This window comes from Balearica regulorum, chromosome 4 (genome assembly GCF_011004875.1).
Source record: "Balearica regulorum gibbericeps isolate bBalReg1 chromosome 4, bBalReg1.pri, whole genome shotgun sequence".
NCBI lineage: Eukaryota > Metazoa > Chordata > Aves > Gruiformes > Gruidae > Balearica > Balearica regulorum.
In genome coordinates, this window is record NC_046187.1 from 65,470,783 (window position 1) to 65,489,359 (window position 18,577).

The window sequence follows — 18,577 nt, forward strand, 5'->3', positions numbered from 1 at the left end:
AGAATACAGTCCTGTTCAGGAGTCTGATCTGTAACTGTGTTACGATCCTGGTGTTCATTTTGTGTTGGAGTGAGGGGCAGGGGAAGGGGCAGTAATAAACTACATTAAAATATATCCTTGATTAACAGCTTCTGTAAATTCCTATTGACTTGATAACATTTGTATTTTGTGGGTATATGACATTTAGTGGAACTTTTTGCCCTTTGTATTTCAGTGATAGACGTTTGCTACAACCTGCTCAGGTATGTGACATTCTCAAAGGAGTTATATTGGTCATCTGCTACTTCATGATGCACTATGTTGACTACTCGATGATGTATCATCTGATAAGGGGACAGTCTGTCATAAAGCTCTACATCATCTATAACATGCTTGAGGTAAGAGTGTTGCCATCAGAATGCCAAGCATGCTTTTCTCAGAATATTGAAATGATTGTTGTATTACAGTATTTGTACTTAGAATATGGCACATCTCGTATTCTCACAAACTTGCACACACCCGTGATAATAAGCCTAGATGTAGTGAAACAGACATGTTTGTGAAAAATAAATTTTGTAGATACTGCTTCTTATTGCCTAGTTCCTGGAGCTCATGAATCAATTTAGTTGAATGAAAATTGAGAACTGGAAATAGAAGAAGAAATGTGAAATGAATGAGGCTTTGAACTCATTGAGAAAAGTAGAAACTGTTGATTTGAAATAATGATAAGATACTGAGATAGAACAGAGAAGGAAGATGGTAGAAGACATGGAATCTGGTTTTTAATTCTTCATTATGGAAGTATAGCTTTCACTGGATGCAAGGATACATGTTACTGCTTGACCTGTCTCAGTCCTGGCTAGCAGACAAAAGCCTGAGTACATAAACAGTAAGTTGAGTGAATATAGTGAAACAAGAAAAGGAAATTCTATTTTGGGAGGTACGATAAAGATAAATTCTGGGGGGGAAATGGTTCTGTTTTGTTATTAACAGAAAGCATGAGTTTTTTAATTGCATTTCTGTGATCAGTGATTCACAAAGTACCTAATGTCTTCATAGCTACAATCTTATCTCCATCCTGCAAATATAGGATATATTAGCAATACAGCCTCTTAAAAGGACTCAGTCAGAGCTTTATACACAAGAGTTACTCTACTGGGATTCCAGGGTCTCTGAATAACGTTAATCTTTGTTTGAACATCTGTTGTACCTTTGTCTGAAGACTGCTAAAACAGAGCCATGCTTTGTGCAAAATCTGAATATTTTGTCTAAAAACTTTTGTTCTCTCCTCATAAGATATGCAAATACTGCATAAGGAACACACTTCATTATCCTAAGTGAAATAAATATTATATTTAATAATGATTAAGCCACCTCAGTTGTTTATTCATAGGGTTTTGTTTCCTTTGATTTTAGATTTGCTGAAAAACATGTACAAATATTAAATTGGCACTGAGTTACTATGTGGATTTTAGCTGCATTGGGAAATATTCATCCATATGTAGTTGTCACAGATAAATTTGAGAGATTTATCACTTACTAAATAAATCCATGTGCTCAAAATAGTAATTTCTCTTTATTTGAAGACTACTTCCTGTAACTTCTCTTAAAGCTGAGAATATACAGCAATATGTGCTTACCACATGATTTCAAGACTGCAGTGTTTGCAGTGAATTGGAAGCTGTGAATGTGAAAGTTCCATTTTGAGCAAAGAGGAGAAAAGTTGATTTTCTTTGCTATGTTTGGCAGAACCAAAAAGTGTGTGTTTCAACTAGAAAGTGCTGCCTCAGTTTCTTTTTTTAGGAAAGGAGGAAGTCTGTTACCACTCGTAGTAATTAGAAAAATTACAGTAGACTTTGAAGTTGGAAATGGTATTTAATTTCCATGGTGTCTCATGAAACCCAACATGCCAAGCAGAGGGCATGTGTGTTTTAAGGGGCTTTTTTACAATGGTAGGTTGCAGCCACAGTATTGGCAGAAAATGTCATGAGATCCCACTGAAAAACTTGGTTGATAGTCAGCTTTCAGCAGTTTGAATGTTGGCTTGCTTAAACTACTTTGAATTTTTTTTATAAGTCTTTGCTACTAATGCAAGTAATGCTTTTTAAGGAACTGTTAAATATGCCTTTTTTAAGTAATAAACTTTTTATTTTCACAAGTTTTCAAAATATGAAATTCTTTTTAATTTAAGTAGACCACTGAGTGACAGAGATGTTTACACTGTCCTAATGTTTTCGGCTGTTGGCAAGTCCGGGGAATATTGTCCTGGACAGATATGAGGAATGCAAAATCTTCAAATTATGTGCTGAGTGCTCCAGATAGCCTGAGGGGAGCATTCAGCACATTTAGCTTAAATGACACTTTTCTTTTTTAGATTCAGACCCACCGGCTCCTGCTCCTTGTGAAGCCCCAGTGTGCGTTACGCTGGTGACAGCACTCACCACGGAATTCTGCTGGAGCCTGGAGCCGGCATGTAGGGTTTAGGTAAGTCATATCTGGAAAAGCAAGCAACAATATTGTGTGGTGGGTTTTAATATTTTCTATCCTGTCAGCTAAGAAACAAGGACTGCTTAAATAAAAAGGAATGCAAAACCACTGTTTTATCTGTTAAAACCCTCACAATATTGTGAACAAAAACTTACCAAACTCTAAGCATTCTGTAGTTGGTGTTACTACACCAGGTGCAATTACTCAGTGGGTCATCACAATGAGCAGGAACCAAATAATGCAGAGCACCTTAATTCTCAAAATTTAAAAGCCGAAAACAGTACCACTGTAAATATCTCTCCAACTGATGGGGTTTTGAACTTCAGATTTATAATAATTCATCAGCTTTTGTTTTTTTCATTTTATTTCATAGATGATGCTTAAAGGGTAGCATACAGTACAGTTTACTTAAAACAAATTTTACCAGATGTCTTAATTCAGCCTTCGTATTTTAGGAAACTTCAATAAATGTTGGGTTGAATAAGTTCAAGTATATGCATTCCCTCCCTTCGGTATCTTTACCTTTAGAACTCTTAATTAACAAAGTCAGGAAATGATCTCAAATCTAGGTTTACTTATGTTGTCCGAAGAATTATTTTCTAGTTAATATGTATGGTTCAATATTTGCAGGTACATGATGCACCTAGTTCTGTATTGCTACATGTTGTTTTAAGATATCCAAAGTTGTTGTCTTACAGAAAGACAGTAAGAGGAAATATCAGTTGTCTTTATTAAGTATAGATAATGAGTTTTTCATATTTAACTTTTTCAGTTTAGTTGAGTTAGTAAACAATGAAAGATAACTCTTTTTCAGCCAGACACGAGCCTTATGATACCAAATTTAATTTCTGAAGTGCTATTTCTGTTGTCCTGTGCAGCTTAGTTTTGAAATTACTGAACTGTAGTGTATAGGCAGAAAAAAAAGACTTTCCTTGTAATGATCTTCAGTTTTACGTGTTTGCTAATGATAAAATGTTGAGAACAGGTGGAACTTCATGTGACCTTTCTTGCTGTGGCATTGAATTACAAGCTCAGATTGCTGTCCATTTTCTTCCTATCTTTAGAATTACTGCTAGATTGTTTCCTAGTTGTGCATATATTCTTTGGGTTATGCTTCAGATGTTTGTAGGTTTTTTTGAAACTGATTTTACCTTCTTGGCAGAATTTCTGCTCCCTCCTGATCACTTGCTGTTGTGTTATAGTACTTCTAATTTTGAATTCTGCTTTATGCAGAGATTTGTATTGAGTGTATACTTTATTCCAAGGTGTAAGGAAACAGTAAAACCAAATTGAATTTCAGTCCTCTTTGTGCCTATAAGCTAATGTTCTCTATCAGACATTTGAAATTCACTTTTCATCATTTTTTTTCCCCTTATTAAGCCCAGAGGGATGGGAAAAAACATTTAGGATAGGTTGATGCAACATACATACTACTTTATCAAAGGCTGAAGTTTGAACTGTACGTGGATGTCTTCCAAGGAAGCATCTGAGATGACACTTCATGGTTATATATTGTAAATACTATTGGGGATAGTAAATTTGAGAGGGAAAGTAAGCTGCTGAGTATACAAAAGGAACACTATCACTGTGAAATCCAGAGTGGAAATGGAATGAACAAGAGATGGAACATGATAAATATGTGAAAAGTTTTTTAGATTGAGCTGTACTTACATGGTTATAGTTAAGTGTCAGAGAGAAAAATACTGCTTTAAGGCAGTAAAAAGTTCTTCTTGTTTAGGTGGCTGATCGTCTGTTTTCTTCATTTGGACAAGATATTTTGGATGCTCTTTATTGGACAGCTACAGAACCTAAGGAAAGAAAAAGAGCTCACATAGGTGTGATTCCTCACTTCTTCATGGCAGTGCTGTATGTGTGTATCCTTTTCTTCAATAAATTGCAAAATTTTGTAAATTAAATTACACGGTGACTGCTCTGCATTATTTTAATATATTTGAAAAATTGAAAGTATTCCTAAATCATTTAATTTACTTTCAAAGTGAGATTGCCAGTACTACAGGTTTTTAAAATGAATTGAAAAAAAACCACCTTTTAACCTGCTTTAAAACATCCTTCATGATAGTATTCCACTGCAGTAGTAGACAGCTTTTTTTAATACCTATGTGTAGTAAAATGAAAAACAGTAACTGGATAGTTCATGGAAAGTTTGTTTTCTGATGTGTATTTGAGTATTTTGGGTCACAGGTCTTGAAGACAGTGAGATTTTTGTTATTTAGTAGAATGCTACAAACACCTAGCTTGAAAACGTTTTCTTGAAATGAAGGGATAAACTCATGCATATTCAGGATGCAGATGAGTTTAGTGTGAAGTAACCTTACAGTGAACTGATGAAAATGATCTGTAAAGAGATACATATTCCCGTAGATGTGATTAATTTAGAGAAAACAGGAGAAAGTACAAGAATTCTGAAATCTTTAGGTGAATTCTGAATCTTTCTTTATCTCAGATTTTTTTCCTTCAGGTTGTATTGCTGTTTCTCCTGACTCAAGTCATTGGGCTCTTTTAGAACGAGAAAAACTAACGTAATTATTCCATGCTCCAAAGCACTGTGGTTACATTACATAGCTTTAAGTACTGTCTTGCTGCAAATCTAGTTGACAGGGAGATAGAAAGTTTTTTGTTGTTTTTTGTTGTTCAACTTTGGATTGGAAGCAGAATAGGAAATTTGAGGTTTGGTGCTGTTCAGTGCTGTTGTGCGGAATTATTTCCAGATATGCTTCCTTAATCCTGCTATCTACAGTCCTGCATGCTATTCTTATAATGGTTCAAGCAACAACCCTTAATGTGGCCTTCAACTCCCACAATAAATCACTGCTTACCATCATGATGTCCAATAATGTAAGTATGTAGCTTTATTATATAGCTACCCTAAATTTTTTAGCATCCTTCTTCTTTGTGTATCATATGTCTATTTGCATATTGATTGTCTCATTTGTTTATATCACTTTTTTATCAACAAAAACTAACTAACTTTTTAAAACTTGCAGTTCGTTGAAATAAAAGGAAGTGTTTTCAAGAAATTTGAGAAGAATAATCTTTTTCAAATGTCCAACAGCGGTATGTATAGCTGCACTAATCAGAACAAAATGTGAAATGAGAGGCTGATTTTTAATTTATTCATTTCTTTAATACTGATGTTAAAACAGCTTTACTGTGGTGAATTGGAGCATTCTGATTTGAATTCCTCATCTTCTCTATTACTGTTTGGTTCAGTAAGGCGAAACTGGGATTCCGCTTCAGGAACAGGAACACTGTTTTTCCTTAAATGGCTAGTTTTTGAGGTGCTAAAACAACCTATTGTCTGTGTGCTAAAGTTGTTATTAAGTACAAATTTCAGATTTAAGTTATGATATTCAAAATATCCATGCTTCAAAGCCTCTGAAGTCATCTGTGTTTTCAAAAAGTTGACTCTCTGGTGTGCTGTGTTGACAGAGACCTCAGAATTCATGTTTTTCGGCAGTTGTGAGGATGGATCTTGAAATACTTCCTCCCCTGCAAAAGAATGTAATGATGAAGTAGGCTTATGAAGGAAATACCAGAGATAACTGTAACTTTTGAGTAGCTAGCAAGATAATAGTAGAGGATCCTTGGGAGACATGTTATGCTTCTGCCACTTCTTAACTGTGATGCTGCTTAGTATGAAATTTGGGAAATCTTACTCAGTGTGTCTCCTGAGGAAAAGCTCTTTACCAGTATCTTTTGATGGAGCTTCTTTCTAATACTGATATCAGCCATGTAAAATATTTGTTGAATTCTTAGTTTCAAAACTAATATGAGAGATTGCACTTTAAGGTTGTACTAGAGCTTCTTTGCTTGTATTATTTTCTGATCTTTGAACACATTTGTTTGTGTTATTTTGTGCATAGGACTTTTTTGGTCAAAGCTATTTTATACAGATAAGCAAACAAAGTATTTTTTTTATTGCAACTCCATAGTTTTTTAAACCAGAGAACTCAAATGTTCAATAGGTTAAAAAAAAAATGTAGCTGCTTATTTAAAAATGGATGAATCGTATTTTTTTTTTTTTATGAAGAGTTAAACTTCGAACAGGCTTGCTTCAGGTTTTGAATTCTGGCTATTAATGTGATTTGTGTCTAATTCATCTACAAACTGCAATGATATTGCATGGCAGTTGTTTTGTGATGCTGTGGATGAAAGACTACTTACGTAAAATCTTAAATATATCATGTAACAGAAAAATTGGCACCAAATTTTAATTACCTCATAGAAGTTTTTAACACCCCACCCCAAAAAAAATCTTACCAGCCAGGTTGATAAGGTGTTTATTCTGTGCTAATAAGTATGTATTTTTTTTATTTCAAGATTTAGATACTTACATTTTTAAAATTAAATGTATTTAACTTTACAGTGAGAACATCTTAAAGTGATGTTTACTAAAATATTGACAGAAAGCATAGATGAGTTTTTATAAATTTTCTCTAATTAATCACAATACTTGCAGAAAATAGTTGCAAATACGAACCCAGCTCTCCTACTGAAAGGCCAGACCTCTTTCTTGATTTAAATGTTGAAATAATTGAGGGACTGCTGTTAGAAATGGCTAGTAATTTCCTCCATAAAAAGCACCTGCAATAGTATGCTAGAAGAAACGTATATCAATAGTTTATTGCTAAATGTTATTATTTGAGACCCATAATAGCAGTATCAGGGCTCCCTTTATCACTTGGTGGAAAAAGTGATGCCATTCCTTATACCATACGGGGATGGAGCAGGTGAATACATACACAGAGGAGTGCACAAAACAAGCTAATTCATTCCCTTCAAAGAGATAACTCCTTCCTGGAACACTTCTTGGTATGGTTATAAATAGCAGTTTTTTTCATCTCATAGATAAATAATGTAGACAGGTTTTTAGGAGAGATTTTCACCTCTTTTGAACTTGAACAGATTTACTGCATCACAGCTTCAGTAAGGATGGATCAGCATTGCTTCAGTTCATGTATTCTGATAACTCTGTTATCTTTTAAATGTTTTATTTCCTGTAGCTGAAATGGTAGTGCATCTTGCATTAACATGCTATGCCACTGCTCTATCCTACCCCTGGAACTGAGGCTATTCTGGTCCTGTGGACTGAGCTTCCAGTTAGCCGTTGGAGTGCCTTGTGCGTCCTGGAACACAATATGCTTAAATCGCATGCCAGAGCTGAACTAAAATAAAGCACTAAATACAGGTTCCACCATGTATTTCCCACCTTCCTTTCAGTTTCTTCCAGCTGTTCTCTCAGGTGTGCAGTCTCTGCTGTAGGGCAACAATGGCAACAGTAGCTGATTAAGCTTAGACAGACTGAATGGATGCTCTCTTGCTCCACCCTTTCTGGGGCTCTGCTCAAAATATTACCCTTGTTAACACATGGTTTAAATTCAGTGAAAATATACTGTTCAGTACACAGAAACTACATACACTAATTCTTGGTGGGGGAGAAATAAGTATCTCATTGAGGCATCTGAGAACCATGTCATTAATAGGTGAAACTTCCTTCTTATTTAACATGTTAATCAAAAGAAAAGTACGAACTATCAGGAAGGTAAGATATTAATGACCTCAAGAGCAGACATTGTGATCAAGAGAAGTTGCTATAAATAGAATTCAAAAGCAAGTAATCCTGTGCATAGAACCATGAAAACAGAAATGAACTGTTGCAGTTGTCCTTTGTTATAACATGTCCTATATCATGCATTGAAATACCTTGCAGAGCTCTGCATGATATTGAAGATGCTATGTAGTAAGACACCAGGCTATGAAGTGCCACCAAGCTACCAATTTAGATCTGGAAGCTGTGAAATCATTTTCTCTTGGCATTGTGGATAGCAAGCTGATGTGTGACTGTAGTATTTTCCCAGTAGTTCCAGTTCTGGACTTGGTGTCAGTGGAGTCATTGATGCTTCTCACCTTTGTATGGCCATTTAAAATTCTACTATAACAGCTAATTCATAAAAGCTAACTTCAGGACTAAAAAAACTGTGAGTCATCTACATAAAAACTAATTGAACAGACCATGAGATATACATTGGTTACTCAGCTATCTAATAAAACCAAACCTGTTATTTTTTTAGGTGCAGGAGGTCAACCCTGCAAAGATCTTGGGGATTGTATAGCTGCTTGAAGTTGCAGCTAAAGCATGTATGTGGGGAGTATATAGTATGATGTGTGGTCAGGCTTCAGAGCCAGCCCTATTAAGAGCAGAGTTTAAGCATGGTATTAGAATGCAGTCTATGCATCGTATGTGCTGACAAGAGACTAGTCAGGGGGATGAATATAGCTGAATTAGTGATAGATGTCAGTTCTTCAACACTTAGGAGCATGAACAGTGAGAAAGTAAACTTCTTAATCATGTGCTTGTGGAGGTAGATGAAGACCTTTTAAAATGTCCTAAGCCTGTTGTTTTGGCTGTCATTTAACCTTGTCTTATCATGGAAAGGGTTATTAAAGCTATACTGTGTTTTCACTGAAAAACAGTTTGTGATGTGCTTATCACCAGTGCTCTGAGATATGTTTGAAACTGAGTTGAAATAGCTTATATCAATGTTGTTATGGATTGTTGTGATGGAGAATGAAGAAGAGAGATCCCTTTTTCTTCCCACTTTACTCTTCGTCATGCTAAAGCAGAATAGAGACATTTTCTTTTGCCAGTACCTGTACTCTCTATAAATGAACTCTAGGACTGGTGGCTTGTCACTGTTTCCCCAGATACACAAATACAGTAATTTACTTTCCCTTTATTCTTCAAGAGCATGATGTCTGTAAGTGTGAATCTAAGGATGTAGCCTCACTTGTGGCAATACACGGTACAGCAAATTCCCCTCACCTGTTTTAAAAAAAAAAAAAAGTAACATCAAATAAGTTCATAATGATGAAAGATTATTGGTGCATATTTTGTCTTCTGAAATTTTAATTGGGATTTAAGAGTGATTACCATTGGTTGTTTTGTATATCTTGAAGCCTTGTTTGCTATTGTCCTTGAGGGTGAGAAATGAAACAAATTTGTGAATCATTTGGGTTTACTATTGAAGCTGCTGTAAAAAGCCCTTTTTCCCTTGCTTATGTCTCTGACAATCAGTTGATGAGAGGGATGAGGATGAAGAAGAGCAGCCACACTCATTCCTCTCACTCTGAGCAGCCTTGAACAGCTCGGGCAGCAGAGATTAGAAGGGAGCCCAGTGAGAACAGGAAAAATAAACAGAGGGGAAAAATAGGTGTCAGCCTGTCATCCAGTCTCAGAAATTAGTGTTGGGGAAATGTTTATTATTACAGCATAGGAGGAAATTCAAGGCCAAAGATGTCCCTTCTTAATTTAGTCCTGTTGACTGGTGATCTAACAAATACTGTGCAGGTAATAAATGTCTGAAGGATTGGCTTGAGACATGCTTTAATGTTTCGGCCTGAATTAAGGTCCTTACTTCCCGCTTGAGAATTTTTATCTGTATAGGCCTCCCTGGGATCTGAAGCACTGAAGATGGGATCTGTGTGTTGTCTTACATATTGCTGATCAATGATATATCATGGCAGTGTGGAAGTATGCAATGTGGGAAATAAAAGATGAAACCTTTTTTGAGATTTTTTTGGGGACAAAAGTCTGAAGACTCAGTGATTGCTTTCACAAAATTAATGGGTGTGATAAAGAACATAGATCAAGGAGTGCTAGACTGCATATTAATCTGAGAGACAGCACCAAGTGATAGATCATAACTAGATTTATCAGAAAATACTGTGTTCTAGTAATTTGGGTGGTATTTGGTGAATTCAGAGGAACATACTTGATTTGTTGGAGTGTTATCAGCAGGAAGCAAAGAAATTAGGATTAGGAGCTCACCTATCTCCTGTTTTTTCTGGTATTTAAATTTATTTTACTGAAGGATTTCCTTGGTTTTTTCCCCATACATATGCCACTTCTGTTTTAGAAACTAGTGCTTCCTCTGACCCTTCCCAAGCCCATGCTGAGATGAGTTTACGTACCCCAAATTGCGCCTTTCTATGTGTGTGCATGCAGCCTCATTCCTCTTGAATTCTGTGTGCTTTTCATTGCCTCTCCTGGAGGAGTTGTTCTTTTCTTTTCACCACCTTCCTTCAGGCTTGCCAGGATTTTGAAACCTCTTTTTTAAAATGAGGGATATTGTTATAGTAGAATATAGTAACTGCAGCCATGAACGTTGTCATGGGTCTGTAGTCAGTCAGAGATGATGGAAGCTGCTGCCACAAAGTCAGTGTCAAATACGGTTTTGGCCAGCTTGATCCTTGTGTGTTCTGCTGAACGTTTCTGTTTCTTGTGTCCTTATTTTCTTTCAATTTTGACTAAAATCAGTAGGTAGAACCTCGTCAAATATTTGAGGTGCTTAAGGAAATGAACCCTTTGGATTTGGAGATGACTTGTCCACAAATTACTATCATGTTTTCAATGGGTATAACAAGTGATTACAATAACTTCATGGTTTTTCATAATTGTTCTGCCTTCTAAAAGGACGACTTTGGGCTTAATAACTTATGGTGACATTACATTTTAGGTTTTACCCCATTTTTCAATAATACAATTTCAGAGAGGTTTTTTTAATATGTTAAATAATGTGATGTTCCCTGGAGCAAGCTGTGTGGGTTGTTCCTGGAGATAGGGTACTAAAGTAGAAAAAAGACCCTGCCTGGTCTGGGAGGGCAAGTCATAGGACTCTATCTCAAGTTGGACAGCTTTTGTGTTACAGTTCTTAGGATTTCTGCTAACTAGATGATGCATCATGCTGTTCCCTTTTAAGGTGGCAATGTGAAAGACTAGTAGGAACTTTATAAAGTGTAGTAGTTGTCTTGAAACACTTCCCCCCCCCCCCCCCCCCCCCCCCACTACTGGACCCAGCATATCGCAATTTGGATATCCATGATATGTAGAAAATTAAATTGCCTTGCTAATAACTTGTAATGACAGACAGATGTATTGTCTCCATTTTTGCACCAGGAGGTGCTGGTTCTTTTTGAATCCCACTAGAAATGCACAACCTTTATCAAGAAAGATGACTATTTTATTAATGTATTAGAAAAAGTGATAGCAAGTCACAACTGAAGTGCCTTCTAATGCTGGGAACCCTGAGTTGATGCAGCATCAGACAGACCTCCAGTCAGGCCACAACATACTGCAGAGATCCTGTCTGTGGTGAGGTTCCCAGCATCTCCTCCTCTCAAATCCAGTCAAACAATTTGTGGAAAAGGTTGTCTAATCCAAGACTTAATAAATGGTAGAACCTTAGAATGAGTAGATATCTATAAATGCAAATAAACGTGTCTTTGAAGTGTCTTTTTTTTTTTTTTTTAACTAGATATAAAGGAGAGGTTCACCAATTACGTGCTGCTACTAATTGTATGTCTAAGAAATATGGAACAGTTCTCATGGAATCCAGGTGAGTAAGCTAGTAGAAAAATTAAATATAGAATGACAAAGTCCTGTGCTATCAACAACTGTCTCTTCTTTACTCAATCTGAAAGGTAAGCGTAACTAGGAGATTTAATTCAGGAATCTTAATTTGACAAATAACTTAGATTCTCATTTTTTTATTCCTGGCTTTCTTGTAAGAGTGACTCTATCCTTTCTGCTAGAAGTATATGCTGTTATGCTACAAACATGCATAGTTATGTTTCAAGTAGTGTCATGAATGATTTCTTCCCAGCCCTTCCATTTCCTTGGAGTACACTGAGGATGAAGGATCCTCTAGAAAATTTTGTTTTGTGAGGCTAGTGAGATTGAAATTTCATAGAAATTATGTAAACATTTTTCATTTGTAATTTAATATTGATTATAATTAGGATTTTAATACCACATTGAGTACATTTTATTAAAACTTTAACGATGTTGAACCCTGATCTATATGGTGTATTTTGCTTGAATGTTACCAGTCTACCTAAATTTTACCATAAGCATCTAAAATTACAGGTCCTCTGTCTATTCCTCATACATACTAAACATCTATCTAGTACATGCAAAGATTGTCTTCCTAGCAGAGATGAAGCTTTATGAAGTAAAGGCTTTAGAATGTGATCCTAATGGTGGTATGGTTGTATAGTACTGGTAAGGTTCTAGAACCGCAATGGAATAAGAGAGAACTTGCACACTACATGCTGAGTGGTGATGTAAAGTTACAGACTGTTCAGACTTGAAGATTTTTCACTGTTGAGCAAAAGCGTTATAATTTCTTTTGTGTACTGGCATCAAATTAAATGGCCTAACTTATTTCTTCCCAATCTTCAGATCATCTTTGGGTGTTATTCCCAGATGTTTGCATGGTGGTCGCTTCAGAAATTGCAGTGGATATTGTGAAACATGCCTTTATAACAAAATTCAATGACATCACAGCTGATGTAGGTATTCTGTTTGGAATGCTGAGTGCTTTTTTAAGTTGTAGTTTATTTTGCTAATATTTTTTTAAGTCTTAAAATTGATTCCAGTGCAGGAAATGTAAAAATTGTTATTTTCATATATAGGATATCATTTGGGAAAGCTTGGTAATTTCCTGATATATTATACTTGTGAGGATCTTTATAATGTGGAACAAACACCTCTGCTTCTAAATGAGTAGTTCCAGATCCATAAATTATTGAAAGTGTTATATAACAGTTCACATAATAACCACAGTTCACATAACTGGCAGATAATTTTGTGAAGTGATCACTAGTTAAATTGACAGAAGGTTACTTGTTCCACAGTGTCAAGAGAGCTTGTACCTTTTCCTAACAGAATGGATTGTAGTTTAAAATTTAGGAAAAATGGATATTGTGAGGCTGCTGAATCTCTGTTCTTGCATGTGTGTTAAAGGTGGAATCTGAAATCAGATATTTTTCCACTGTCCCTGGAGCACTAATAGGAAGTAGGTTATGTTAGTTTCCCATTCCTGAAATTTCTTAGGCCATATATGTTATGCAATCCTGCTTTTAAAGTAGTAGATGAAGTTACTTTTTGTGTGGCATGATACATCGGCCATTTGTCTTGCATGTTGTATGAATTCAAATGCACTTGATAAATTTGTGAAGAGATGAGTTAGCATTTTTCCACTATTAAAACCACTTTTCAGGAAATGAGATCAGAACTTGGAAGTGCTATCTTTTTCAGCATCTCTAAAGTTACTACATTGGGCAGTGCAGAAACAAGTTTAATAGATGTGCTTAATAAGCTCCCTGATGCCAGAGGCTTTTATACATGCCCTACTTTCATATAGAGAGTGTGGAAAACAGCAATAATGAAGTCATGATAGCCAAAAATGTAGCATGCTTCAGCGTGCTAAAACAGCTGGAGGATGGCTATGGATGGAGGTAGCAAGTGACAGTTTTGCAAGGTTTATTTAACAAACTTTATATTTTTTTGTATGAAGTTCTAAAGATTTATGGTTGCTAGATCAGACTTTTTCAGAAGTTTTGAACACCTGCAGTGCGAGTTGCCATGCCACTTATCCTTAAAATAGATGCTTTTCTGTCTTAGTATGCAGAACTGTTTTAAAGAAAAAAGCTTCATTCATCTTCTGATACAGTTTGCTTTTTTCATGGGGTCACTTGCTTAGTATATAAGCTCTCTCACGTTTTTAATTTGAACCCAGTGCTGCCTTTCATGGAGCTTAGAACAAATTATGAACTGTAGGAAAAAACATGATTTATCTTTTTGTGTTTCTGATGATCCTCAAATTCAGTAAATGCTTTTATAAAGTCTCATTCAATTGCTAAAACATAGCATAGTGTTGTTTGTTTGTTATATATATATATGCAAGTTTCCTTATTGCAGAAATATAGACTCATCTGTTGAAGGGGGGAGTTAAACCTCAGAAAAACTGACTTTGACTCCTTCAGCCTGTGCATAAGTGTTTATAATATTTTTACAGAAATATTTTACTAATAGCTTCTATAAAGTGTGATAACAAATCAATCACACATCCGATGTGCTGGATTTTTTCCAGGTCTACAGTGAATACAGAGCCAGTCTTGCATTTGACCTTGTTAGCAGTCGACAGAAAAATGTAAGCCTGAAAATAAATGCATTTTCTTGTATTAATGAACATAATTGTCATGGGGGGGCTATTGAAACAAATACATACAGAAATACATATAGAACTGTTACACTCCTGCGGGACTGAAATTCTACTCTGCTTTTTTTTAAGAAGACATAGCAGGAATATTTCTTTGTGATTTATATTATTTTTATCCGGTTGTTCAGGTCAGTTTAGGCTTTAATAGATTGTTGAGAAGTCTCTTCCAAATACATTATAGTCAGGGGATGGTTGTAACAACTTTGACATTTTTTGATATCTGTGGGAAGCAAGTAAGCTTAAGATGTTCTTGGGATAATTTTAAATTACTGTTCTTTTCACTTTATTTTAACTGTGTTGGATCAAAATACAGCATTCATTAGGAATTTGTTATTTCTTCACAGACAGTGTGCAAAGATGTATAGGGATGTTTGTACTGTGCATGTTACTGTTGCGGCATGGGTATTTACAGAACACACAGACTGCTTGTGTTTTTCACTAGTACTGTTTTTTGGAAGACTATTTACAGCATACCTTTCCTGGATGAGTGTCTTAACTATTAGTGAGTGCTCTGGATGAGTGCTCTAAGTAGTAAATGAACTTATTATAATACATTTCTGTAGCTTTCTTGGTCATGTTTAATAGCTTTTGCTAGGAAGGCAGTAGTTACACCTCTTAAAGAAGTTAGACCCCTTCAATTACAAACAATTATTAATAATTTGTTAATTTAAAAAACCAGTTCATTAGTTCTAGAAACCCCATTACTTTTCCTAAGGATCCTCTGTGGAAAATGAGTGCCTATATTATGCTACCTAACTTTGGCATGATGTTCAATACTACATGAAAGTTGTCATGCAAAGTAGTTGTGTTTTGAGAGTTCAAATGTAAATGTATTTTCAAAATTATTTTAACACAATTATCCTGAGGCTAATTACAGATTTTTGTAGAATGATTTAAAGTTGCTAGTATGATGGATAATTGTTCTTTTATCCCTGTTACGGGTTTTTCTGTACAGTATTTGAGGATCAAAGTCAAGTTAATACAAAAAGCTCTCTAAGCTAGTAATAATGTACAGATGAAATATCATAGTGCGTTTGGATTCAGTGTCCTAATTGCTCTCGATTTAGAGATTTGTATTATACTCCAGTTGCTCTTGATTTAGAGCTCTGAAGCTAATCTTACTGGTCATGGTAGTATTAAATTTTTGAGAGTACAGCTATCTGCATTTGAATTTCAAAAGGTGAGTAGGTACACTTTATACCAGTATAGTGTTTGTTAGCAGAGATTGATTCTTATCTAGAGAGGGTGTGCCAAGCTAAAATAAGCTCATTCCTTTAAATAAATAGTTCATTATTCTTCCTCTTTTTTTTCCTAGGCATATACAGATTATAGTGATTCAGTTTCCAGAAGAATGGGTTTCATTCCTCTTCCACTGGCTGTTTTAGTAAGATGTCTTTCCTATCAGTTTTCCATCAATAAGATCTCACTTGGAGAATATATGCCTGTGAAATAGCTAGCTCGTTTTGATGTTTTGAGGATGAAATGATCACCTTAAGTAACTAAAATGATGCTGCAAGGTTGAGTTAGCATTCAGTGTAACCTCTATCACATACTAGTTATGACTTCGCGAATGGATTACTGTTTATCAGCCTTTCATAGAAAATTGAATATATATTAATTTTATAGAATTTATAAGTACTTGAATTGTTGCAGTGGAATTAAACTACATCTGTGCTTATTAAACATTTATTCCTTTTGGCAATTATCCTGTTCATTCATTTGGAATAGTCAAAGCAGCGGATTGCCAGAAGGTTAGCAGTAGTGTACTAGAGTTTTTTTAGATTTTCTAGGAGTCCTTGTGGTTGTCACTGTAATGGTATGCTTAATGACTGAGTCTTCTTTTATATGGGGCACTGAGCTTCTGACCTGTTGTAGAATACTTGATTCTGAAATAATTGACCCTATTACATGGACATGCTGCTATAAAATGAATCACTTCATTATTGGAATTGGGTCCACATGCTGTCTGTTCTGAATTAACTATTGCAGAATGTTTTCTAGAAGTAGCTGCTCTGACTTTCCCCATACACACATGTAGACAAGCAATAGTTATCATACTGGGAATGTGTCCTTGCTTTGCCAGAAAAGATGCTAATTTGTAATTTTCCTGAAAGAATATCAAGGTAAATTAACTTTTAAATGTAATGTTCTCGAATGGAGATGGGGGAAAAACTACTACTGACAGGCTTTGCTTGGTTTTTATGCAGGATTTAAACACATGCACACCCCACCCCTAAAAAAACCCCAATACCCAACCAACCAACCAAAACTCCAAAATAACTGTGATCATAATCATGATTTCTTGTATAACTAAGTACATCCAGCGAGAAGTTGATTGAAGTGCTTTTTTTTTTCAAGTTAATTATGTTCTGATTAGGATATCCTAGATACTAATAAGTTTAAAACAAACTGAAGTGCTTTGCTAACTTGGAACCCTAACTATGAAATACTGAAGTAAACCTGAGATTTCAGGATCATTTGTTACTGAAATTTGGGATTCATATGCCTACTCCACAAAGCAATTTTGTATTCAAAATGTTGGCATAGTGTGAAATGCTAATTCTGTTTCACTGCATCAGCATCTTTTGACATTTTCCTCAAAAATTGTTAACTCAGCTTTCAGCCCCTCACTTTTGAGGAGGTGTTTTTTACTTGTTTTCCTCAGAAGTCAGTGGTGAAGGAAACATTATCAGACTGTAGTTTTGGCAAAGTTGCAACTAGGTGCTAGTATATACAAATTATTCAAACCAAAATCTTGCATAGTTAGCACTATCAAGGGGAACATTCAAATAAATTAATGTTTGTACTTCTGTTTTGAATTTACCAAATAAGAAATGTCTGTTAAAAGATTCTATTAATAATTGTGTGCTATGTGTTTTAACTGTTTAACTTTTATCCTTAAAATAGCTCATCAGAGTCGTAACAAGCTCAATAAAAGTACAAGGAGTCTTAGCTTATGTTTGTGTTGTGCTGTTCTACTGTGGGTAAGTAAATGCACACAATTGAAAAGTATTTACCATTATTTGATCAGATATGTGAAAAAAGCTCCTGTTGATGCTTCTCGGTGTAAGTGTAAACAGAGTTTATGTTCAGTAGAACATAAATGTAAAACACTTAAGCTCGTGAACTGAAATTGAGAGTGCAGATTGGTCCCTAAGTACTATAACTGCATTGGGGCATTATAGCCCTCAGTAAGTACCTTCAGTCATGAAAATAACTAATGGAAAAATGATTGAAAGAATTTGACAGACAAGCGCCATACTTGTGCATAAAAGGGGAATTTGAATTCTAAGGAATGAAACTTTCTGTGAAAAGAACTAAAGATTCAATATGCCAACAAAAATAAGCAGTTTAAATGCTCTGAGCAGATGATGAATTCTACTCTCTGGTAGTTAAATGCAAGTTTTCTTTGTGTTAGGAAACTGCTATATGAGAAAATACAAAGCTCACCTTTCTGGGAAGGGTGGGGTTGGTAAGTAATCTTACTTAAGGAATATAATGTCCTATAGCAATTTGTTTTCCAAAACCAATGATTGGCAAGTATCCCTTCATTGCCAAGTCAGTTTATACTTGTGTCTTCCTTAATTTCTCACCAGTCAATACGTACTTCTGAGATGCGTTTAGTTGTATTTTAAGTCAAGTCTAGTTTCCCTGTCTTGAGTCACTTGCTATATGGGCATGACCAGTTTCTGGGAAAGCTGCATACTGAATTGTGTCAGTGTTTGTTGTCTCTCAGTACTGATTGATAGTGGAGTCCTCCTAAAACTGATCATAAAGAATGAAGTGATTCAAATTGCTGCAGCACAGAGAACCTGTCTGTGGTATGGTGCGAATATCTCTTCTAGTGCCCTACCAAGTTATGTTTGTGACTGAAGGCAGCAAGACTTGGAAGGTAAAAGACATCTAGGTCTGGGGCAGTGGTTCAGCAGGTACACTGGAAGAGAGGAGGTTGCTGTTTTACAATACCTTATGAAAAAAAGGAGATTACTCCACATTTTTTATGAATAGGTAGACTCTTATCTCTAATG

The 18,577-nt window shown here is 35.5% G+C and overlaps 1 protein-coding gene across 5 annotated transcripts in view; it reads left to right on the forward strand.

Annotated features, from left to right (window-relative positions):
• TAPT1 (transmembrane anterior posterior transformation 1) overlaps positions 1-18,577 on the forward strand; it is a 53,846-nt gene that overhangs the window by 23,110 nt on the left and 12,159 nt on the right. For all 5 annotated transcript variants that reach the window (XM_075752418.1, XM_075752416.1, XM_075752417.1 and 2 more), the window contains 9 exons: positions 215-377; positions 4,205-4,340; positions 5,225-5,322; positions 5,472-5,541; positions 11,802-11,882; positions 12,728-12,837; positions 14,421-14,480; positions 15,865-15,933; positions 17,457-17,533. In XM_075752418.1, coding sequence (XP_075608533.1) covers positions 215-377; positions 4,205-4,340; positions 5,225-5,322; positions 5,472-5,541; positions 11,802-11,882; positions 12,728-12,837; positions 14,421-14,480; positions 15,865-15,933; positions 17,457-17,533 — 864 coding nt within the window. The remainder of the gene's footprint in view (positions 1-214; positions 378-4,204; positions 4,341-5,224; positions 5,323-5,471; positions 5,542-11,801; positions 11,883-12,727; positions 12,838-14,420; positions 14,481-15,864; positions 15,934-17,456; positions 17,534-18,577) is intronic.